This window comes from Salvelinus fontinalis, unplaced genomic scaffold (assembly GCF_029448725.1).
Source record: "Salvelinus fontinalis isolate EN_2023a unplaced genomic scaffold, ASM2944872v1 scaffold_0416, whole genome shotgun sequence".
Classification (NCBI taxonomy): domain Eukaryota; kingdom Metazoa; phylum Chordata; class Actinopteri; order Salmoniformes; family Salmonidae; genus Salvelinus; species Salvelinus fontinalis.
In genome coordinates, this window is record NW_026600625.1 from 28,534 (window position 1) to 52,745 (window position 24,212).

A 24,212-nucleotide genomic window follows, 5' to 3' on the forward strand; every position below is an offset into this window, starting at 1 on the left:
GTATATCTGGATAGGGTAGAGCAGGGTAGGTTAAGGTAGGGTAGGGGGTATATCTGGATAGGGTAGAGCAGGGTAGGTTAAGGTAGGGTAGGGGGTATATCTGGATAGGGTAGAGCAGGGTAGGTTAAGGGGTTTATATCTGGCTGAGAGAGAGGAATTTCTGGTAGTAACTCTTGGTCACATCAATCATCAGGTCCTGGGTACATTCTGGAAGCTCTCCTGAAAACAGACCTGAGAGAGAGAGAGGAGGAAGAGGGGGAGGAGGTAGAGGAGGGAAGAGACACCAGTTTGAACGAGTTAAAAGCAATTCCATCACTTTTCAGCCTCATTCATCATCTCCAGCATCTTACCAGCTTCAACATGTGCCAAAACAGTGATGTCATTGAGTAGGAGTATGGAGAGGGAGGAGGAAGAGGGGGGTAGGAGAGAGAGAGAGAGAGAGACAGAGAGAGAGACAGATGAGGAAGAGGGGGGTAGGAGAGAGAGACAGATGAGGAGGAAGAGGGGGGTAGGAAAGAGAGAGAGAGAGACAGATAGACAGATGAGGAGGAAGAGGGGGGTAGGAGAGGAGGAAGTAGAAGAGGAGGAGGAGGAGGAAGAGGAGGTGTTCTGACCTGGGCATCCTGAGAACACGGTCTCAGGAGGAAGAGGGGGGTAGGAGAGGAGGAAGTAGAAGAGGAGGAGGAGGAGGAGGAGGAGGTGTTCTGACCTGGGCATCCTGAGAACACGGTGAAGGGAGGAACCACGGTCTCAGGAGGAAGAACTGTGTTGTCTAGGATCTTACAGCAATCCTTCAACACACACCGCCGACCCTGGAACACACACACACACACACACAGCGTTAACCACCAGACACAGTAGGAGTGAGGAGGAGTGACTCCCGGAAGAACTGTGTTGTCTAGGATCTTACAGCAATCCTTCAACACACACCGCCGACCCTGGAACACACACACACACACACACAGCGTTAACCACCAGACACAGCGTTAACCACCAGACACAGCGTTAACCACCAGACACAGCGTTAACCACCAGACACAGCGTTAACCACCAGACACAGCGTTAACCACCAGACACAGCGTTAACCACCAGACACAGCGTTAACAACCAGACACAGCGTTAACAACCAGACACAGCGTTAACAACCAGACACAGCGTTAACAACCAGACACAGCGTTAACAACCAGACACAGCGTTAACCACCAGACACAGCGTTAACAACCAGACACAGCGTTAACCACCAGACACAGCGTTAACCACCAGACACAGCGTTAACAACCAGACACAGCGTTAACAACCAGACACAGCGTTAACCACCAGGCACAGCGTTAACAACCAGACACAGCGTTAACCACCAGACACAGCGTTAACCACCAGACACAGCGTTAACCACCAGACACAGCGTTAACCACCAGACACAGCGTTAACCACCAGACACACACACAGCGTTAACCACCAGACACAGCGTTAACAACCAGTCACAGCGTTAACAACCAGACACAGCGTTAACAACCAGACACAGCGTTAACCACCAGACACAGCGTTAACCACCAGACACAGCGTTAACAACCAGACACAGCGTTAACAACCAGACACAGCGTTAACAACCAGACACAGCGTTAACAACCAGACACAGCGTTAACAACCAGACACAGCGTTAACAACCAGACACAGCGTTAACAACCAGACACAGCGTTAACCACCAGACACAGCGTTAACAACCAGACACAGCGTTAACAACCAGACACAGCGTTAACAACCAGACACAGCGTTAACAACCAGACACAGCGTTAACAACCAGTCACAGCGTTAACAACCAGTCACAGCGTTAACAACCAGTCACAGCGTTAACAACCAGACACAGCGTTAACAACCAGACACAGCGTTAACAACCAGACACAGCGTTAACAACCAGACACAGCGTTAACAACCAGACACAGCGTTAACAACCAGACACAGCGTTAACCACCAGACACAGCGTTAACCACCAGACACAGCGTTAACCACCAGACACAGCGTTAACCACCAGACACAGCGTTAACCACCAGACACAGCGTTAACCACCAGACACAGCGTTAACAACCAGACACACACACAGCGTTAACCACCAGACACAGCGTTAACCACCAGACACAGCGTTAACCACCAGACACAGCGTTAACCACCAGACACAGCGTTAACCACCAGACACACACACAGCGTTAACCACCAGGCACAGCGTTAACAACCAGTCACAGCGTTAACAACCAGACACAGCGTTAACAACCAGACACAGCGTTAACCACCAGACACAGCGTTAACCACCAGACACAGCGTTAACAACCAGACACAGCGTTAACAACCAGACACAGCGTTAACAACCAGACACAGCGTTAACAACCAGACACAGCGTTAACAACCAGACACAGCGTTAACAACCAGACACAGCGTTAACCACCAGACACAGCGTTAACAACCAGACACAGCGTTAACCACCAGACACAGCGTTAACAACCAGACACAGCGTTAACAACCAGACACAGCGTTAACAACCAGACACAGCGTTAACAACCAGTCACAGCGTTAACAACCAGTCACAGCGTTAACAACCAGTCACAGCGTTAACAACCAGACACAGCGTTAACAACCAGACACAGCGTTAACCACCAGACACAGCGTTAACCACCAGACACAGCGTTAACAACCAGACACAGCGTTAACAACCAGACACAGCGTTAACAACCAGACACAGCGTTAACAACCAGACACAGCGTTAACAACCAGACACAGCGTTAACAACCAGACACAGCGTTAACAACCAGTCACAGCGTTAACAACCAGACACAGCGTTAACAACCAGTCACAGCGTTAACCACCAGACACAGCGTTAACCACCAGACACAGCGTTAACCACCAGACACACACACACAGCGTTAACCACCAGACACAGCGTTAACAACCAGACACAGCGTTAACAACCAGACACAGCGTTAACAACCAGACACAGCGTTAACAACCAGACACAGCGTTAACAACCAGACACAGCGTTAACAACCAGACACAGCGTTAACAACCAGACACAGCGTTAACAACCAGACACAGCGTTAACAACCAGACACAGCGTTAACCACCAGACACAGCGTTAACAACCAGACACAGCGTTAACCACCAGACACAGCGTTAACCACCAGACACAGCGTTAACCACCAGACACAGCGTTAACCACCAGACACAGCGTTAACCACCAGACACAGCGTTAACAACCAGACACACACACAGCGTTAACCACCAGACACAGCGTTAACCACCAGACACAGCGTTAACCACCAGACACAGCGTTAACCACCAGACACAGCGTTAACCACCAGACACACACACAGCGTTAACCACCAGGCACAGCGTTAACAACCAGTCACAGCGTTAACAACCAGACACAGCGTTAACAACCAGACACAGCGTTAACCACCAGACACAGCGTTAACCACCAGACACAGCGTTAACAACCAGACACAGCGTTAACAACCAGACACAGCGTTAACAACCAGACACAGCGTTAACAACCAGACACAGCGTTAACAACCAGACACAGCGTTAACAACCAGACACAGCGTTAACAACCAGACACAGCGTTAACCACCAGACACAGCGTTAACAACCAGACACAGCGTTAACAACCAGACACAGCGTTAACAACCAGACACAGCGTTAACAACCAGTCACAGCGTTAACAACCAGTCACAGCGTTAACAACCAGACACAGCGTTAACAACCAGACACAGCGTTAACAACCAGACACAGCGTTAACCACCAGACACAGCGTTAACAACCAGACACAGCGTTAACAACCAGACACAGCGTTAACAACCAGACACAGCGTTAACAACCAGACACAGCGTTAACAACCAGACACAGCGTTAACAACCAGACACAGCGTTAACAACCAGTCACAGCGTTAACAACCAGTCACAGCGTTAACAACCAGACACAGCGTTAACAACCAGTCACAGCGTTAACCACCAGACACAGCGTTAACCACCAGACACAGCGTTAACCACCAGACACACACACACAGCGTTAACCACCAGACACAGCGTTAACAACCAGACACAGCGTTAACAACCAGACACAGCGTTAACAACCAGACACAGCGTTAACAATCAGACACAGCGTTAACAACCAGACACAGCGTTAACAACCAGTCACAGCGTTAACCACCAGACACAGCGTTAACCACCAGACACAGCGTTAACCACCAGACACAGCGTTAACAACCAGACACAGCGTTAACAACCAGTCACAGCGTTAACAACCAGACACAGCGTTAACCACCAGACACAGCGTTAACAACCAGACACAGCGTTAACAACCAGAACCAGACACAGCGTTAACAACCAGACACAGCGTTAACAACCAGACACAGCGTTAACAACCAGACACAGCGTTAACAACCAGACACAGCGTTAACAACCAGTCAGCGTAGGAGTGACTCCCGGCCCCGGTCGGCGTAGGAGTGACTCCCGGCCCGGTCTGCGTGGGAGTGACTCCCGGCCCCGGTCGGCGTAGGAGTGACTCCCGGCCCAGTCTGCGTAGGAGTGATTCCCGGCCCCGGTCAGCGTAGGAGTGACTCCCGGCCCCGGTCGGCGTGGGAGTGACTCTCGGCCCCGGTCGGCGTGGGAGTGACTCCCGGCCCGGTCGGCGTAGGAGTGACTCCCGGCCCGGTCGGCGTAGGAGTGACTCCCGGCCCGGTCGGCGTAGGAGTGACTCCCGGCCCGGTCGGCGTAGGAGTGACTCCCGGCCCGGTCGGCGTAGGAGTGACTCCCGGCCCGGTCGGCGTAGGAGTGACTCCCGGCCCGGTCGGGGTAGGAGTGACTCCCGGCCCGGTCGGCGTAGGAGTGACTCCCGGCCCGGTCGGCGTAGGAGTGACTCCCGGCCCGGTCGGCGTAGGAGTGACTCCCGGCCCGGTCGGCGTAGGAGTGACTCCCGGCCCGGTCGGCGTAGGAGTGACTCCCGGCCCGGTCGGCGTAGGAGTGACTCCCGGCCCGGTCGGCGTAGGAGTGACTCCCGGCCCGGTCGGCGTAGGAGTGACTCCCGGCCCGGTCAGCGTAGGAGTGACTCCCGGCCCGGTCAGCGTAGGAGTGACTCCCGGCCCGGTCAGCGTAGGAGTGACTCCCGGCCCGGTCAGCGTAGGAGTGACTCCCGGCCCGGTCAGCGTAGGAGTGACTCCCGGCCCGGTCAGCGTAGGAGTGACTCCCGGCCCAGTCAGCGTAGGAGTGACTCCCGCCCAGTCAGCGTAGGAGTGACTCCCGGCCCAGTCAGCGTAGGAGTGACTCCCGGCCCAGTCAGCGTAGGAGTGACTCCCGGCCCACTCAGCGTAGGAGTGACTCCCGGCCCACTCAGCGTAGGAGTGACTCCCGGCCCACTCAGCGTAGGAGTGACTCCCGGCCCAGTCAGCGTAGGAGTGACTCCCGGCCCAGTCAGCGTAGGAGTGACTCCCGGCCCAGTCAGCGTAGGAGTGACTCCCGGCCCAGTCAGCGTAGGAGTGACTCCCGGCCCACTCAGTGTAGGAGTGACTCCCGGCCCACTCAGTGTAGGAGTGACTCCCGGCCCAGTCAGTGTAGGAGTGATTCCCGGCCCAGTCAGCGTAGGAGTGACTCCCGGCCCAATGAGTGTAGGAGTGACTCCCGGCCCAATGAGTGTAGGAGTGACTCCCGGCCCAGTGAGTGTAGGAGTGACTCCAGGCCCAGTCAGTGTAGGAGTGACCCCGGCCCAGTCATGTGACTGTACCCTCCATAGAATAATAGATTTAGAATGAAAATCATTCTAATTGTATGGTACCCTATTGGACAACCATAGAATTACATATAGAATCACATTAAAGACATTTCATAGGATCTCTATGGGGACAACCATAGAATCACATTTCATAGGATCTCTATGGGGACAACCATAGAACCACATTAAAGACATTTCATAGGTTCTCTATGGGGACAACCATAGAATCACATTTCATAGGATCTCTATGGGGACAACCATAGAACCACATTAAAGACATTTCATATGATCTCTATGGGGACAACCATAGAATCACATTTCATAGGATCTCTATGGGGACAACCATAGAATCACATTTCGTAGGATCTCTATGGGGACAACCATAGAATCACAGTAAAGACATTTCATAGGATCTCTATGGGGACAACCATAGAATCACAGTAAAGACATTTCATAGGATCTCTATGGGGACAACCATAGAACCACATTAAAGACATTTCATAGGTTCTCTATGGGGACAAGCATAGAATCACATTTCATAGGATCTCTATGGGGACAACCATAGAATCACATTTCATAGGATCTCTATGGGGACAACCATAGAATCACATTTCATAGGATCTCTATGGGGACAGAACACACTACCCCCATTGTGACATCACAACAGAACCTCTACAGAACACCACCGTCATGTGATGAAACAAACCACCATCATGTGACTACCCTGTAATGAATACAATCACCTATTACCCTGTAACAGGGAATATAATGAAGCTAGCCAGAGGCTAGCACTGTTCAGACCAGGCTAGTAGAACATGGACCCAACTAGACAGAGACTAGTACTGTTCAGACCAGGCTAGTAGAACATGGACCCAACTAGACAGAGACTAGTACTGTTCAGACCAGACTAGTAGAACATGGACCCCAACTAGACAGAGACAACTACTGTTCAGACCAGACTAGTAGAACATGGACCCCAACTAGACAGAGAATAGTACTGTTCAGACCAGACTAGTAGAACATGGACCCCAACTAGACAGAGACTACTACTGTTCAGACCAAACTAGTAGAACATGGACCCAACTAGACAGAGACTAGTACTGTTCAGACCAGACTAGTAGAACATGGACCCCAACTAGACAGAGACTAGTACTGTTCAGACAAGGCTAGTAGAACATGGACCCAACTAAACAGAGACTAGTACTGTTCAGACCAGGCTAGTAGAACATGGACCCCAACTAGACAGAGACTAGTACTGTTCAGACCAGACTAGTAGAACATGGACCCCAACTAGACAGAGACTAGCACTGTTCAGACCAGACTAGTAGAACATGGACCCCAACTAGACAGAGGCTAGCACTGTTCAGACCAGACTAGTAGAACATGGACCCAACTAGCCAGAGACTAGTACTGTTCAGACCAGACTAGTAGAACATGGACCCCAACTAGACAGAGACTAGTACTGTTCAGACCAGACTAGTAGAACATGGACCCAACTAGACAGAGACTAGTACTGTTCAGACCAGACTAGTAGAACATGGACCCCAACTAGACAGAGACTAGTACTGTTCAGACCAGACTAGTAGAACATGGACCCCAACTAGACAGAGACTAGTACTGTTCAGACCAGACTAGTAGAACATGGACCCAACTAGACAGAGACTAGTACTGCTCAGACCAGTAGAACATGGACCCAACTAGACAGAGACTAGTACTGTTCAGACCAGACAAGTAGAACATGGACCCAACTAGACAGAGACTAGTACTGTTCAGACCAGACTAGTAGAACATGGACCCCAACTAGACAGAGACTAGTACTGTTCAGACCAGACTAGTAGAACATGGACCCCAACTAGACAGAGACTAGTACTGTTCAGACCAGACTAGTAGAACATGGACCCCAACTAGACAGAGACTAGTACTGTTCAGACCAGACTAGTAGAACATGGACCCCAACTAGACAGAGACTAGTACTGTTCAAACCAGACTAGTAGAACATGGACCCCAACTAGACAGAGACTAGTACTGTTCAGACCAGACTAGTAGAACATGGACCCAACTAGACAGAGACTAGTACTGCTCAGACCAGTAGAACATGGACCCAACTAGACAGAGACTAGTACTGTTCAGACCAGACTAGTAGAACATGGACCCAACTAGACAGAGACTAGTACTGCTCAGACCAGTAGAACATGGACCCAACTAGACAGAGACTAGTACTGTTCAGACCAGACTAGTAGAACATGGACCCAACTAGACAGACTAGTACTGTTCAGACCAGGCTAGTAGAACATGGACCCAACTAGACAGAGACTAGTACTGTTCAGACCAGACTAGTAGAACATGGACCCAACTAGACAGAGACTAGTACTGTTCAGACCAGACTAGTAGAACATGGACCCAACTAGACAGAGACTAGTACTGCTCAGACCAGTAGAACATGGACCCAACTAGACAGAGACTAGTACTGTTCAGACCAGACTAGTAGAACATGGACCTAACTAGACAGAGACTAGGACTGCTCAGACTAGTAGAACATGGACCCAACTAGACAGAGACTAGTACTGTTCAGACCAGACCAGTAGAACATGGACCCAACTAGACAGAGACTAGTACTGTTCAGACCAGACTAGTAGAACATGGACCCAACTAGACAGAGACTAGTACTGTTCAGACCAGACTAGTAGAACATGGACCCCAACTAGACAGAGACTAGTACTGTTCAGACCAGACTAGTAGAACATGGACCCCAACTAGACAGAGACTAGTACTGTTCAGACCAGACTAGTAGAACATGGACCTAACTAGACAGAGACTAGGACTGCTCAGACTAGTAGAACATGGACCCAACTAGACAGAGACTAGTACTGTTCAGACCAGACCAGTAGAACATGGACCCAACTAGACAGAGACTAGTACTGTTCAGACCAGACTAGTAGAACATGGACCCCAACTAGACAGAGACTAGTACTGTTCAGACCAGACTAGTAGAACATGGACCCCAACTAGACAGAGACTAGTACTGTTCAGACCAGACTAGTAGAACATGGACCCCAACTAGACAGAGACTAGTACTGTTCAGACCAGACTAGTAGAACATGGACCTAACTAGACAGAGACTAGGACTGCTCAGACTAGTAGAACATGGACCCAACTAGACAGAGACTAGTACTGTTCAGACCAGACCAGTAGAACATGGACCCAACTAGACAGAGACTAGTACTGTTCAGACCAGACTAGTAGAACATGGACCCCAACTAGACAGAGACTAGTACTGTTCAGACCAGACTAGTAGAACATGGACCCCAACTAGACAGAGACTAGTACTGTTCAGACCAGACTAGTAGAACATGGACCCCAACTAGACAGAGACTAGTACTGTTCAGACCAGACTAGTAGAACATGGACCCCACTAGACAGAGACTAGTACTGTTCAGACCAGACTAGTAGAACATGGACCCAACTAGCCAGAGACTAGTACTGTTCAGACCAGACTAGTAGAACATGGACCCCAACTAGACAGAGACTAGTACTGTTCAGACCAGACTAGTAGAACATGGACCCCAACTAGACAGAGACTAGTACTGTTCAGACCAGACTAGTAGAACATGGACCTAACTAGACAGAGACTAGGACTGCTCAGACTAGTAGAACATGGACCCAACTAGACAGAGACAAGTACTGTTCAGACCAGACTAGTAGAACATGGACCCAACTAGACAGAGACTAGTACTGTTCAGACCAGGCTAGTAGAACATGGACCCAACTAGACAGAGACTAGTACTGTTCAGACCAGACTAGTAGAACATGGACCCAACTAGACAGAGACTAGTACTGTTCAGACCAGACTAGTAGAACATGGACCCAACTAGACAGAGACTAGTACTGCTCAGACCAGTAGAACATGGACCCAACTAGACAGAGACTAGTACTGTTCAGACCAGACTAGTAGAACATGGACCTAACTAGACAGAGACTAGGACTGCTCAGACTAGTAGAACATGGACCCAACTAGACAGAGACTAGTACTGTTCAGACCAGACCAGTAGAACATGGACCCAACTAGACAGAGACTAGTACTGTTCAGACCAGACTAGTAGAACATGGACCCAACTAGACAGAGACTAGTACTGTTCAGACCAGACTAGTAGAACATGGACCCCAACTAGACAGAGACTAGTACTGTTCAGACCAGACTAGTAGAACATGGACCCCAACTAGACAGAGACTAGTACTGTTCAGACCAGACTAGTAGAACATGGACCTAACTAGACAGAGACTAGGACTGCTCAGACTAGTAGAACATGGACCCAACTAGACAGAGACTAGTACTGTTCAGACCAGACCAGTAGAACATGGACCCAACTAGACAGAGACTAGTACTGTTCAGACCAGACTAGTAGAACATGGACCCCAACTAGACAGAGACTAGTACTGTTCAGACCAGACTAGTAGAACATGGACCCCAACTAGACAGAGACTAGTACTGTTCAGACCAGACTAGTAGAACATGGACCCCAACTAGACAGAGACTAGTACTGTTCAGACCAGACTAGTAGAACATGGACCTAACTAGACAGAGACTAGGACTGCTCAGACTAGTAGAACATGGACCCAACTAGACAGAGACTAGTACTGTTCAGACCAGACCAGTAGAACATGGACCCAACTAGACAGAGACTAGTACTGTTCAGACCAGACTAGTAGAACATGGACCCCAACTAGACAGAGACTAGTACTGTTCAGACCAGACTAGTAGAACATGGACCCCAACTAGACAGAGACTAGTACTGTTCAGACCAGACCAGTAGAACATGGACCCAACTAGACAGAGACTAGTACTGTTCAGACCAGACTAGTAGAATATGGACCCCAACTAGACAGAGACTAGTACTGTTCAGACCAGACTAGTAGAACATGGACCCCAACTAGACAGAGACTAGTACTGTTCAGACCAGACTAGTAGAACATGGACCCCAACTAGACAGAGACTAGTACTGTTCAGACCAGACTAGTAGAACATGGACCCCAACTAGCCCGCTAGCCAGTGAAATGTTGTCATTCCAAGCATCACATGGCCCAGATTTAGGACCTGAATGTTCCCGCGGCCAGTGTGTGTGTGTGTGACTCTGTGTGTGTGACTCTGTGTGTGTGTGTGTGTGTGTAACTCACGATGACACAGTTCTTCCCGATGTGTACGTACGATCCGATCTGAGCAGCGTTCACCACACAGTCCTCCTCTATGAACACATGGTCTCCGATGTGCAGCGGGAAGAAGGCCACTCTGGAGGAGGGGGGCGGGCAGAGGACAAGGGGTCAGAGGTCAGACCACAGAGACCTGCTACACTGGACGTGTATCAACTGGGAAGGCCCTTGTTTCAGTAAACAGTCATGATGTGCTGCAGCAGTAGGCTTAAACAGCAGAAACATTTATTTATTTAACCTTTATTTAACCAGGTAGACTAGTTGAGAACACCTTTATTTAACCAGGTAGACTAGTTGAGAACATCTTTATTTAACCAGATAGACTAGTTGAGAACACCTTTATTTAACCAGATAGACTAGTTGAGAACACCTTTATTTAACCAGGTAGACTAGTTGAGAACACCTTTATTTAACCAGGTAGACTAGTTGAGAACACCTTTATTTAACCAGGTAGACTAGGTGAGAACACCTTTATTTAACCAGGTAGACTAGTTGAGAACATCTTTATTTAACCAGGTAGACTAGTTGAGAACACCTTTATTTAACCAGGTAGACTAGGTGAGAACACCTTTATTTAACCAGGTAGACTAGGTGAGAACACCTTTATTTAACCAGGTAGGCTAGTTGAGAACACCTTTATTTAACCAGGTAGGCTAGTTGAGAACACCTTTATTTAACCAGGTAGACTAGTTGAGAACATCTTTATTTAACCAGGTAGACTAGTTGAGAACACCTTTATTTAACCAGGTAGACTAGTTGAGAACAAATTCTCATTCACAACTGTGACCTGGCCAAGATAAAGCAAAGCAGTGCGACATAAACAACAACACAGAGTTACACATAAACAAACATACAGTCAATAATACAATAGAACAAAAAGTCTATATACAGTGAGTGCAAATGAGGTGAGATAAGGGAGTTAAGGCAATAAATAGGCCATGGTGGCGAAGTAATTACAATATAGCGATTAAACACTGGTATGGTAGATGTGCAGAAGATGAATGTGCAAGTAGAGATACTGGGGTGCAAAGGAGCAAGATAAATAAATAAATACAGTATGAGGATGAGGTAGATAGATGGGCTGTTTACAGATGGGCTATGTACAGGTGCAGTGATCTGTGAGCTGCTCTGACAGCTGTTGCTTAAAGCTAGTGAGGGAGATATGAGTCTCCAGCTTCAGTGATTTTTGCAGTTCGTTCCAGTCATTGGCAGCAGAGAACTGGAAGGAAAGGCGGCCGAAGGAGGAATTAGCTTTGGGGGGTGACCAGTGAAATATACCTGCTGGAGCGCGTGCTACGGGTGGGTGCTGCTATGGTGACCAGTGAGCTGAGATAAGGGGGGGGCTTTACCTAGCCGAGACTTGTAGATAACCTCACTTGACCGATACATTCCTCTCTTACTAGATTGCACAATAAAAAGGGGGGGAATTACATTCTTTTTTTAAAATCTAAATTTGTTTTCTTTTTCCAGACTTCATAAATGGTCTTCTGATGTGATTTAAGCATCGACATGGACTCAGGGGATTGGTTGTTGCTGTTTCTTGCGAGTAACAAACAGAAAAAAATGCTAAAATAACAAAAAATACAACAGAAAAGAGAATTTGGGAAAATACATAAAGAGAATATTATGGGGCCTATCGTACCAAATACTGTTTATTAACCATTATTTGACCAGTTATATTGCCAGAAAACACATCTCTTGTTCACCGAGGACCCAGGGAAGAGTTGTTGCCGGGTAGAACAGAACAATGTTGCTATTTGAAAGCGAGAAAATAAAACCATGAAACATGTTGTGAGCTACAATTTTTAAAGTAGCTCAAATGAGACCCTGGTCTAGAAGAGGTGGGAGACCCCTGGTCTAGAAGAGGTGGGAGACCCCTGGTCTAGAAGAGGAGACCCCTGGTCTAGAAGAGGTGGGAGACCCCTGGTCTAGAAGAGGTGGGAGACCCCTGGTCTAGAAAAGGTTGGAGACCCCTGGTCTAGAAAAGGTTGGAGACCCCTGGTCTAGAAAAGGTTGGAGACCCCTGGTCTAGAAAAGGTTGGAGACCCCTGGTCTAGAAAAGGTTGGAGACCCCTGGTCTAGAAAAGGAGACCCCTGGTCTAGAAGAGGAGACCCCTTGTCTAGAAGAGGAAACCCCTGGTCTAGAAAAGGATGGAGACCCCTGGTCTAGAAGAGGAGACCCCTGGTCTAGAAGAGGAAACCCCTGGTCTAGAAAAGGATGGAGACCCCTGGTCTAGAAAAGGAGACCCCTGGTCTAGAAGAGGAGACCCCTGGTCTAGAAGAGGAGACCCCTGGTCTAGAAGAGGAGACCCCTGGTCTAGAAGAATCTGAGCAGAACTCACTCACCCTTTGCTGAATTTTTTGAAGGGCGGTCGAATGACACTCCGGCTCTTCACAACACAGTGCCTCCCCACCCTGACATTGGCCAGGTCTCCACGGATTATACAGTCATTCATTACTATAGTCTGGAAGAGACAAGGACGAACAGAGGAAGGGAGACAGACAGACAGGCAGAAAGTCAGACAGGGAGGCAGACAGATAGGCAGGGAGGCAGACAGATAGGCAGGGAGGTAGACAGACAGACAGGGAGACAGACAGACAGGGAGGGAGACAGACAGGGAGGGAGACAGACAGACAGGGAGGGCGGGAGACAGAGAGGGAGACAGACAGGGAGGCAGACAAGACAGATAGACCACAAATAGACAGACAGGGAGGGAGACAGACAGACAGGGAGGGAGACAGACAGACAGACAGGGAGGGAGACTCATGGTGTAATACCTGCATAGTGAACGTAATGAATATAGCACCAACTGGCCCCATCTCATGGTGTAATACCGGTATAGCTTGTTGTTATTTACCTTGCCGTTGAGGACGATGTTCTGACTGCCGCACAGCACCGACTGCCTGCTCACTTTGTTACCAGACGCCTGAGAGAGAGAGTGGACACGCTGATCAAGTTGGTATAAACGGTACTGACTTAGCTACAGGTTTACAAGACCAACGACTGATGCTAACTGTAATCGGTGCCTTGTCAAGAAATGGTCTGAACTGCAATTCAGTTGGCTAACTAGCTGGCTAAGTGACCTAGCTAGCTGGCTAAGTGGCCTCGCCAGCTGGCTAAGTGACCTAGCTTGCTGGCTAAGTGACCTAGCTAGATGGCTAAGTGGCCTAGCAAGCTGTCTAAGTGACCTAGCTAGCTGGCTAAGTGACCTAGCTAGCTGGCTAAGTGGCCTAGCTAGCTGGCTAAGTGACCTAGCTAGCTGGCTAAATGACCTAGCTAGCTGGCTAAGTGACCTAGCTAGCTGGCTAAGTGACCTAGCTAGCTGGCTAAATTACCTAGCTAGCTGGCTAAGTGACCTAGCTAGCTGGCTAAATGACCTAGCTAGCTGGCTAAGTGACCTAGCTAGCTGGCTAAGTGACCTAGCTAGCAATGATCGTTCAGTGCATTGACTGTGCACTGTATATACACTGAATATACAAAACATTAAGAACACCTGCTCTTTTCATGAGGTAGACTGACCAGGTGAATCCAGGTGAACGCTACGATCCCTTATTGATGTCACTTGTTAAATCCACTTCAATCAGTGTAGATGAAGGAGAGGAGACAGACGTGTTAAATAATGATATGAGACGTAGACTGTGTGTGTGTGTGTGTGCCATTCAGAGGGTGAATGGGCAAGACAAAAATATTGAAGTGCCTTTGAACGGGGTTTGGTAGTAGGTGCCAGGCGCACCGGTTTGTGTCAAGAACTGCAACGCTGCTGGGTTTTTCACGCACAACAGTTTCCCCGTGTGTATCAAGACTGGTCCTCCACCCAAAGGACATCCAGCCAATTTGACACAACTGTGGGAAGCATTGGAGTCAACATGGGCCAGCATCCCTGTGGAAGGCTTTCGACACCTTGTAGTCGATGCCCCTGACGAATTGAGTATGTTATGAGGGTAGAAAGAGGTACAACTCAATATTAGGAAGGTGTTCATAATTTTTGGTATACTCAGTGTAAATTCAATGAGGTAAAACACTAGTTAGCTAGCTAACTTGCTAATCGTTAACGTTATCTAGTCAAATAAACACCGAATAGAAGCTTGGCTACAGAAGATTACCGTTTCAATGTATTCCGCCTTGTTGTACAGTATCTCACACAATTCCATAATTGTAATTTTGTTGTTGAAATGTACAGAAAACGAGTTGATGAGGTTTGTTTCGCTCTGTTGTCAACCGCTCCCTTCAGACCATACTAGCAGAGCACTACAACATCGATGATGATGATGGAAAGATCTTCCGCTCACAAATAATAAGTAATATTCAACTCAAATTAAAACATGTGTGTTAAAGAATTAACATCATTGTTAATGATCGACGAAATTTAATATAATTGTTTTTTGTTCTGGTGATTAGTCATATCTTACGCATAGAATGTAATACCTAGATCGGTTACCCGATGTTGCGACAAAATTCAACCAAAGTCACCATTTTTACATAATTCCAATTTAATAAAATAAGAAAACATACGGGAAAGTATTATAATGACGTTATAGTGAATAAAGAAAAACACAATCATATTAAATATCGGCGTTATTTTTTATAATAACCAGTGCGCCTGCGCACATTTGACCTCCTTTTCCCTTTGACTTTGTGTCTGTGCTATCTAGTGGAAACGCCCCTTGTCGTCCAAACGCGTGTCTTGCTTTGCACCCTGGGATTGATCCGTATTTTCATCAACCATGGCGTCCCGTGTCCTAGCGCAGTGTGTCCGCCAGCTAACCCGGCCTTCTGCGAGGCTCTCGTCGGGTAACATTGCAGTGAGAGCCGCAGCTGGCCCGGTCCTATTCAACCCCCGACCGTTCTCCTTCATTGCCAGCAGTCAACGGACCCGGTGGGTCGAACAAACGCGGGTTAGTCTTGAATAACATTGACAGACACCTTTTTGTCGCTGTTGTGGCCTAGCAGTGCTGGATTGCACATTGACCTACCAGTGTCTTTCCAACTAAATCCGTAACTAATGATAGCTTGCTAGCCGGTTTCTGTGCTAACTAGCTTGCTATCCGGTCACTTTGCACGCCAAGCTCCCAAAACCGGGGTCAAAACTGGGTCAATTGCTAATTCAACGACACTGTCTCTGAAAAGTGTATAGTTTGAATGCTGCATGAATTTACGTTACAAAACAACCCGACTGTGTCTCATGCGTTAGCCTAGCGAAGTTAACAGCTAGCTAAGCTAATTTATCGTGTAATCGTTTGATACTTGGCTAGCTTAGTTGAGTACAATTTTAATTATACTTTATGTTCAAACTATTAATCTGTGGTACAATCAAGTACTGTACTGTTAGCCTAGCTTTACTAGCGAGCCTAGTACGTTTTATATAGTTTGTACTAGCTAGATGACAGTCGATTTGACACATTTTAATTTCAATCTAAAGCAAATGTGTTATCTATTATCAATACCTGGGGTTGTTGTGACAGGATGACGCATGTATGACTTTTGCACTAAATACAATGCGGTAGACATCTGTAACATTAGTTAGCTAGCTAGCTATTATCTAGGCTTGAACTAAACTGCTTGATTGGTCAAATGGGTGCAGAAGTGTTGTGAGTCAAGCTGGCATCGACAAGTGAATGACCTCTGAACCCATCCTTTCTTCCTTCCTGTCCTTCTTCTTCTCTCTAGATCTCTAGCTCAGTGGGAGTGTTGTGTAGACAGTATGGAGACCTGCCTCCCCTCACCGTTGAAAGCATTAAAGAACGAGTCATGTACGTCCTCAAGCTCTACGACAAGATCAACCCAGAGAAGGTAAGGACAGACCCGAAGCACCATGGCTCGTTTTGAGAGTAAGAATTACTGGCGTGTATTAGTCCAGACGGTTTACTTTTTGTAATGAAAACAAGAGAGAGTTTCTATTGGACAGATTCTCTCCTGTTTCGTTCCCATTCGCCTCCTCGTGGTTTTGTTTTGGTGTCGCGTGAATTTACATCCCACGTATCAAGGATCAGTTTGACGTCAACACTCCTTATCTTCGATACATTTATTCATACAGTTTCCTCCTTCTAACAAGATATATAGTCCCGACACAAGTCTAAGGTTGCTACCCAAGCTGGCTGGTGGTTCGTTCGTTCGGTTCGGTTGCCAGAGACGCGACCCAGTCGTTCAGTCTTTGTGTTCTGTATCTATGGGACGCGACCCAGTCGTTCTGTATCTATGGGACGGGACCCAGTCGTTCAGTCTTTTTGTTCTGTATCTATGGACGCGACCCAGTCGTTCAGTCTTTTTGTTCTGTAANTCTATGGGATGCGACCCAGTCGTTCTGTATCTATGGACGCGACCCAGTCGTTCTGTATCTATGGACGCGACCCAGTCGTTCTGTATCTATGGACGCGACCCAGTCGTTCTGTATCTATGGACGCGACCCAGTCGTTCAGTCTTTTTGTTCTGTATCTATGGGACGGGACCCAGTCGTTCTGTATCTATGGACGCGACCCAGTCGTTGTTCTGTATCTATGGGACAGGACCCAGTCGTTCAGTCTTTTTGTTCTGTATCTATGGGACGGGACCCAGTCGTTCAGTCTTTTTGTTCTGTCTCTATGGACGTGACCCAGTCGTTCAGTCTTTTTGTTCTGTATCTATGGACGCGACCCAGTCGTTCAGTCTTTTAGTTCTGTATCTATGGGACGGGACCCAGTCGTTCAGTCTTTTTGTTCTGTCTCTATGGACGTGACCCAGTCGTTCAGTCTTTTTGTTCTGTCTCTATGGACTCGACCCAGTCGTTCAGTCTTTTAGTTCTGTATCTATGGGACGCGGCCCAGTCGTTCTGTATCTATGGGACGGGACCCAGTCGTTCAGTCTTTTTGTTCTGTATCTATGGGAAGCGACCCAGTCGTTCAGTCTTTGTGTTCTGTATCTATGGGACGGGACCCAGTCATTCAGTCTTTTAGTTCTGTATCTATGGGACGCGACCCAGTCGTTCTGTATCTATGGGACGCGACCCAGTCGTTCTGTATCTATGGGACGCGACCCGGTAGTTCTGTATCTATGGGACGCGACCCGGTCGTTCTGTATCTATGGGACGCGACCCAGTCGTTCTGTATCTATGGGACGCGACCCAGTCGTTCTGTATCTATGGGACGTGACCCAGTCGTTCTGTATCTATGGGACGCGACCCAGTCGTTCTGTATCTATGGGACGCGACCCAGTCGTTCTGTATCTATGGGACGCGACCCAGTCGTTCTGTATCTATGGGACGCGACCCAGTCGTTCTGTATCTATGGGACGCGACCCAGTCGTTCTGTATCTATGGGACGCGACCCAGTCGTTCTGTATCTATGGGACGCGACCCAGTCGTTCTGTATCTATGGGACGCGACCCAGTCGTTCTGTATCTATGGGACGCGACCCAGTCGTTCGTTCTAAATGTTCCATTGCCAGACTGGCTGGCAACGTTCTTAACCCTTGCTAGATAGCTAGCCAACTACGGCTAATTTACAATCACGTCAAAAAGTTTAGCCAGAATAACAGCAAAAGGAGCTGCAGTTACATTTATTTAAGCTGTTTTCTAGTGACGTTTATTTGGATAAATCCATAACAATGAGAAAATGAGGTTGCGATTTCACCTGGTATAGAAAATGTGTTCGCTCGTCAGGACACTGTTGTTCAGGAGGAGCTAGCCAACAACACAGCCAGCAACACAATCACTTCAAACTAGCCCATCCAATCTACCTCATCCCCATACTGTATTTATTTATTTATCTGGCTCCTTTGCACCCCAGTATCTCAACTTGCACATTCATCTTCTGTAGGTCCTATCACTCCAGTATTTTAATTGCTAAATTGTAATGATTTCACCACTATGGCCTATTTATTGCCTTGCCTCTCTTATCTTACCTCATTTGCACACACTGTGTATAGATTTTTCTATTGGGTTATAGACTGCACGTTTGTTTATGTGTAACTCTGTGTTGTTGTTTGTGTCGCACTGCTTTGCTTTATCTTGGCCAAGTCGCAGTTGTAAATGAGAAGTTGTTCTCAACTTGCCTACCTGGTTAAATAAAAGGTGATAATGATAAACTTAGGCTAATTAATACATGTATTACCTGGTTAAATAAAAGGTGAAATAAATAAAAACTGAATCTGGAAAGAATGAAGACTAGCTACACTTCCTTTCTTCTATTGACATTTCTTTGTTTATTTCCATAAAAATGATGACGGCTGATTCGTGATTTCGATTGGCTGAGAAACGCTGTCTGTCTCGTCGCGAGTCTTCGACACGTTCATTACTATTGGACAGCTGGAGATGGAATTTAAATATTTAAATTCAATGTCGCAAATGTCAAAGAGACAGACAACACGGTTTATACAAATCTCCACTGTTGAAAAACGAAACGTTAATCTATAAAAGAAATATGCGTTAATGTCTAGATGCTTTTTTTATAGTGGAGATTTTATAAATTGCCTGGCTGGGCTGATTGCAGTCAAATGGAACAGCGTAAATAGACATTTTTAACGTCATAGATTAGACCCACCCATTGTGTATATATACAAAAGTATGTGGACACCCCTTCAAAATTGTTACGCCCATGATTTTGGACGAGTAGGTGTCCACATACTTTTGGTCATGTAGAGTAGGACTGCAGATCTAGGATGTCCCCGTCTGTCCTGACCTCCTCTGATCTGTCTGTATCCTCAGCTGGCGACGTCCTCCCACTTTCTGAAGGACTTGGGGTTAGACAGCTTGGACCAAGTAGAGATTATCATGGCCATGGAGGATGAGTTTGGTGAGTCTGTCTCTCTGTACCTTTGTGTCTGTCTCTCCCCGTCTCTCCATGTCTCTGTCTCCCTCCCCGTCTCTGGGTTTTGACTGTCGGTCTGTCTCTTTGTCTCTGTCGGTCTGTTTCACCATGTCTCTGTCTCTCCATGTCTCTGTCTCTACCTCCCTGTCTCTCCATGTCTCTGTCTCTACCTCCCCGTCTCTGTCTCTACCTCCCCGTCTCTGTCTCTACCTCCCCGTCTCTGTCTCTACCTCCCCGTCTCTGTCTCTACCTCCCCGTCTCTGTCTCTACCTCCCCGTCTCTGTCTCTACCTCCCCGTCTCTGTCTCTACCTCCCCGTCTCTGTCTCTACCTCCCCGTCTCTGTCTCTACCTCCCCGTCTCTCTCTACCTCCCCGTCTCTCTCTACCTCCCCGTCTCTGTCTCTACCTCCCCGTCTCTGTCTCTACCTCCCCGTCTCTCCATGTCTCTGTCTCTACCTCCCCGTCTCTCCATGTCTCTGTTCCCGTCTCTCCCTGTCTCTCCATGTCTCTGTCTCTACCTCCCCGTCTCTGTCTCTACCTCCCCGTCTCTGTCTCTACCTCCCCGTCTCTGTCTCTACCTCCCCGTCTCTGTCTCTACCTCCCCGTCTCTCCATGTCTCTACCTCCCCGTCTCTCCATGTCTCTACCTCCCCGTCTCTGTCTCTACCTCCCCGTCTCTGTCTCTACCTCCCCGTCTCTCCATGTCTCTGTCTCCCCGTCTCTCCATGTCTCTGTCTCCCCGTCTCTCCATGTCTCTGTCTCCCCGTCTCTCCATGTCTCTGTCTCCCCGTCTCTCCATGTCTCTGTCTCCCCGTCTCTCCATGTCTCTGTCTCCCCGTCTCTCCATGTCTCTGTCTCCCCGTCTCTCCATGTCTCTGTCTCCCCGTCTCTCCATGTCTCTGTCTCCCCGTCTCTCCATGTCTCTGTCTCCCCGTCTCTCCATGTCTCTGTCTCCCCGTCTCTCCATGTCTCTGTCTCCCCGTCTCTCCATGTCTCTGTCTCCCCGTCTCTCCATGTCTCTGTCTCCCCGTCTCTCTCCCTGCTGGTCTGATGTGTGTTAACGTGTGTGTTCCTGCTGCAGGGTTTGAGATCCCGGATGTGGAGGCGGAGAAGCTGATGTGTCCTCAGGATATCGTCCAGTACATCGCTGACAAGAAGGACGTGTATGAATAAGGAGGAACCAGGAACTACACTCAGTGAGTGTCCGCGCCGACGTCCCCCACGGCGTTGAGAAGGGTGTAACGCTCTCTCACCGTTTAAAAAAACATTTTATTTAAACAACTAATAAAAGCGTTGTGTTTTGGCCTTCATCAGAACAATTTCATTCGTCTCCAATGACGTGTGTGTGTGTCTCTCTCGGTGTGTATAAACCCTGGATGTGTGTGTGTGTCTCTCTCTCTCTCTGTGTGTGTGTCTGTCTCTCTCTGTGTGTATAAACCCTGGATTGCTGCTGTTTTGTCCATGGAGAGACTTCGAAGCCACCGATTCGTCAATATTGCCACTCGTCAGAAAAAGCAGTCCCGCGTAGAAATAGATGGAATTCTCCAGTATTTTAATTTAAACGTTTCTGGTGTTGTGAGGACAGTAACATTAGTACTTTCCCTCCCCAAAAATTATACGGATAAGGAAAATGTTTGTTTAGCACATATAGTAGGATGTAAAAGCTGTCTGTAATACAATAAACGTGGGAAAATGTTGGGGACGTTAGTAAATTCATTTCTATAACGTCCAAAGTACGGTGGGGGGAGTGCCAAGATGGGGGCCCTTGGGCTTCGGGCCTCAGTCGCACCCTAGAGGGGGTGGCATGTTCCCCCTTACTGGAAGGGGGGTCCTGAGTGAAACAGTTTGAGAAGCCCCTGCTCTAGTGTGTGTATAGGAATCAATTAGCCTCCCGTGTCATTACCGTTTCAGCAGGAAATCAATCCAACACAGATGAATGACCTGTACGCAGTGATGTACTTTTTTAAAGGGACATTTCCCAGAAATCCCAGTGACTGTAAACGCTGTAGATGTCGGCTGGAGCAGAAATGACCTGCTACAGTCCCTGGCAGTATGCAGGAAGTCTCTCTCTGTTGTTTCAATCCCTGCCTGCCTTAATCACTAGTTTAAAAACATTTAATTTACATTTAAGTCATTTAGCAGACGCTCTTATCCAGAGCGACTTACAAATTGGTGCATTCACCTTATGACATCCAGTGGAACAGCCACTTTACAATAGTGCATCTAAATCTTTTATGGGGGGGGGGGGGGGGGGGCAGAAGGATTGCTTTATCCTATCCTAGGTATTCCTTGAAGAGGTGGGGTTTCAGGTGTCTCCGGAAGGTGGTGATTGACTAATTAAATGAAGCTGTGTTTACTGAGGTGGAACTTCCTGTTTCTGCTCCTCACAGGAAGTCCTGATGATGCTGTCCGACGGGCTGGGCTGGACAGGGTCTCCCCCCCCACCGCTTCTCTTCCTCCGTTCTCTCTGTGGCATCAGATGCCTTTTGTCTTGTGTTGTTCCACTGTATTTAATGAAAATGTGTATTTTCCTCCTGACTTTGGGAGGTGAGAAATAAACATGACTTTATGGTTGGACTCTTGTTGTACAGCGCCACCTTGTGGTTCAGGGAGTTCCCTCGCTAAACCCCAACCAAATCCACATAGAAATACGAGTTATAGATTGGTCATTGAAAGCAGTAGAGCAGTTCTATGTGTGGTATTTCTATCCTTCCCATTCAATTAATTTTTTGTAAAACAGCTGAAAATATTTTGGGTTTATGGAAAATACATTTCATAATGATTCTCTATACGCTTGTTTTGTCACATTTTAGCAACCAGGAAATGCTGGAGTGATTTCTGCACATTTCCTTTAAGAACACCTTCCTAATATTGAATTGTCGTCGTCCCTCCTCCCTTTGCCCTCAATTCTTCTGAGAATGGACTCTGCAAGGTGTTGAAAGTGTTCCACAGGGATGCTGGTCCATGTTGACTCCAATGCTTCCCCACAGTTGTGTCAAGTTGGCTGGATGTCCTTTGGGTGGAGGACCGTTCTTGATACACACAGGAAACTGTTGAGCGTGAAAAACCCCAGCAACAAAAATCCTTCTAACTTGTCTCCTACCTTTCATCTGCAATGATTTGAAGTGGATTTAACAAGGGATCGTTGCGTTCACCTGTTCGGTCTACGTCATGGAAAGAGCAGGTGTACTTAATGTTTTGTCCACTCAGTCTATGTCCACTGTTTTTAATGAGTAAAGTTATACCGTATATTAAAAAAATAAAAAATCACGACAGTTGTGACGGAAACGAGTCGTTTCGGGGTACAACAGATAAAATAAACTACGAAGAACTTCCTGGATCAGAGACGGAATATTCCTGTCAAAGCTTCGATCGTGATGTCGCCAGAATAAGACCCTCGATATTTATTGGAGAAGAGGAGCGTCATCGCCGTGAAGTTCATCAGAACTGCATATGTAACCTAATAAACCCACACACCATATTACGTAACCTAATAAACCCACACACCATATTATGTACCCTAATAAACCCACACACCATATTATGTATCCTAATAAACCCACACACCATATTATGTACCCTAATAAACCACACACCATATTATGTGCCCTAATAAACCACACACCATATTATGTACCCTAATAAACCACACACCATATTATGTACCCTAATAAACCACACACCATATTATGTACCCTAATAAACCACACACCATATTATGTACCCTAATAAACCACACACCATATTATGTACCCTAATAAACCCGCACACCATATTATGTACCCTAATAAACCCTCACCCCATATTATGTTCCCTAATAAACCACACACCATATTATGTACCCTAATAAACCACACACCATATTATGTACCCTAATAAACCACACGCCATATTATGCACCCTAATAAACCCCACACCATATTATGTACCCTAATAAACCCACACACCATATTATGTACCCTAATAAACCCCACACCATATTATGTAACCTAATAAACCACACACCATATTATGTACCCTAATATACCACACACCATATTATGTACCCTAATAAACCACACACCATATTATGTACCCTAATAAACCACACACCATATTATGTAACCTAATAAACCACACACCATATTATGTACCCTAATAAACCACACACCATATTATGTTCCCTAATAAACCACACACCATATTATGTACCCTAATAACCCCACACACCATATTATGTACCCTAATAAACCCACACACCATATTATGTGCCCTAATAAACCACACACCATATTATGTACCCTAATAAACCACACACCATATTATGTACCCTTATAAACCCACACACCATATTATGTACCCTAATAAACCACACACCATATTATGTACCCTTATAAACCCACACACCATATTATGTACCCTAATAAACCACACACCATATTATGTAACCCTAATAAACCACACACCATATTATGTACCCTAATAAACCACACACCAT

The 24,212-nt window shown here is 47.2% G+C and overlaps 2 protein-coding genes across 2 annotated transcripts; one reads left to right on the plus strand and one right to left on the minus strand.

Moving 5' to 3' along the window:
- Positions 1-6: 6 nt before the first annotated feature.
- Positions 7-15,362, minus strand: dctn5 (dynactin 5). Its single transcript, XM_055913965.1, has 6 exons — positions 15,061-15,362; positions 13,815-13,883; positions 13,303-13,421; positions 10,924-11,035; positions 710-812; positions 7-231 (listed from the first exon to the last, which is right to left on the minus strand). The coding sequence occupies exons 1-6, from the start codon at positions 15,106-15,108 to the stop codon at positions 134-136; spliced, it is 549 nt and encodes a 182-aa protein (XP_055769940.1). The 5' UTR covers positions 15,109-15,362; the 3' UTR covers positions 7-133.
- Positions 15,363-15,585: 223 nt separating this feature from the next.
- ndufab1b (NADH:ubiquinone oxidoreductase subunit AB1b) lies at positions 15,586-22,312 on the plus strand. The gene is made up of 5 exons (XM_055913966.1): positions 15,586-15,852; positions 16,625-16,747; positions 19,634-19,721; positions 20,817-20,931; positions 22,126-22,312. Exons 1-4 carry the CDS (start codon positions 15,682-15,684, stop codon positions 20,906-20,908), a joined length of 474 nt encoding a protein of 157 aa, XP_055769941.1. The 5' UTR covers positions 15,586-15,681; the 3' UTR covers positions 20,909-20,931; positions 22,126-22,312.
- Positions 22,313-24,212: the final 1,900 nt, after the last annotated feature.

Excerpts from the sequence above, each read along its gene's own strand:
- dctn5 (XM_055913965.1), bottom strand. The coding sequence starts at position 15,108 with ATGGAATTGTGTGAGATACTGTACAACAAGGCGGAATACATTGAAACG. Across the intron at positions 11,036-13,302 it reads TTCAAAAAATTCAGCAAAGG|AGTGGCCTTCTTCCCGCTGC; the intron begins GTGAGTGAGTTC and ends CCCCTCCTCCAG. Across the intron at positions 232-709 it reads CGTGTTCTCAGGATGCCCAG|GTCTGTTTTCAGGAGAGCTT; the intron begins GTCAGAACACCT and ends TCTCTCTCTCAG.
- ndufab1b (XM_055913966.1), top strand. The coding sequence starts at position 15,682 with ATGGCGTCCCGTGTCCTAGCGCAGTGTGTCCGCCAGCTAACCCGGCCT. Across the intron at positions 16,748-19,633 it reads ACAAGATCAACCCAGAGAAG|CTGGCGACGTCCTCCCACTT; the intron begins GTAAGGACAGAC and ends CTGTATCCTCAG. Across the intron at positions 19,722-20,816 it reads GGCCATGGAGGATGAGTTTG|GGTTTGAGATCCCGGATGTG; the intron begins GTGAGTCTGTCT and ends TTCCTGCTGCAG.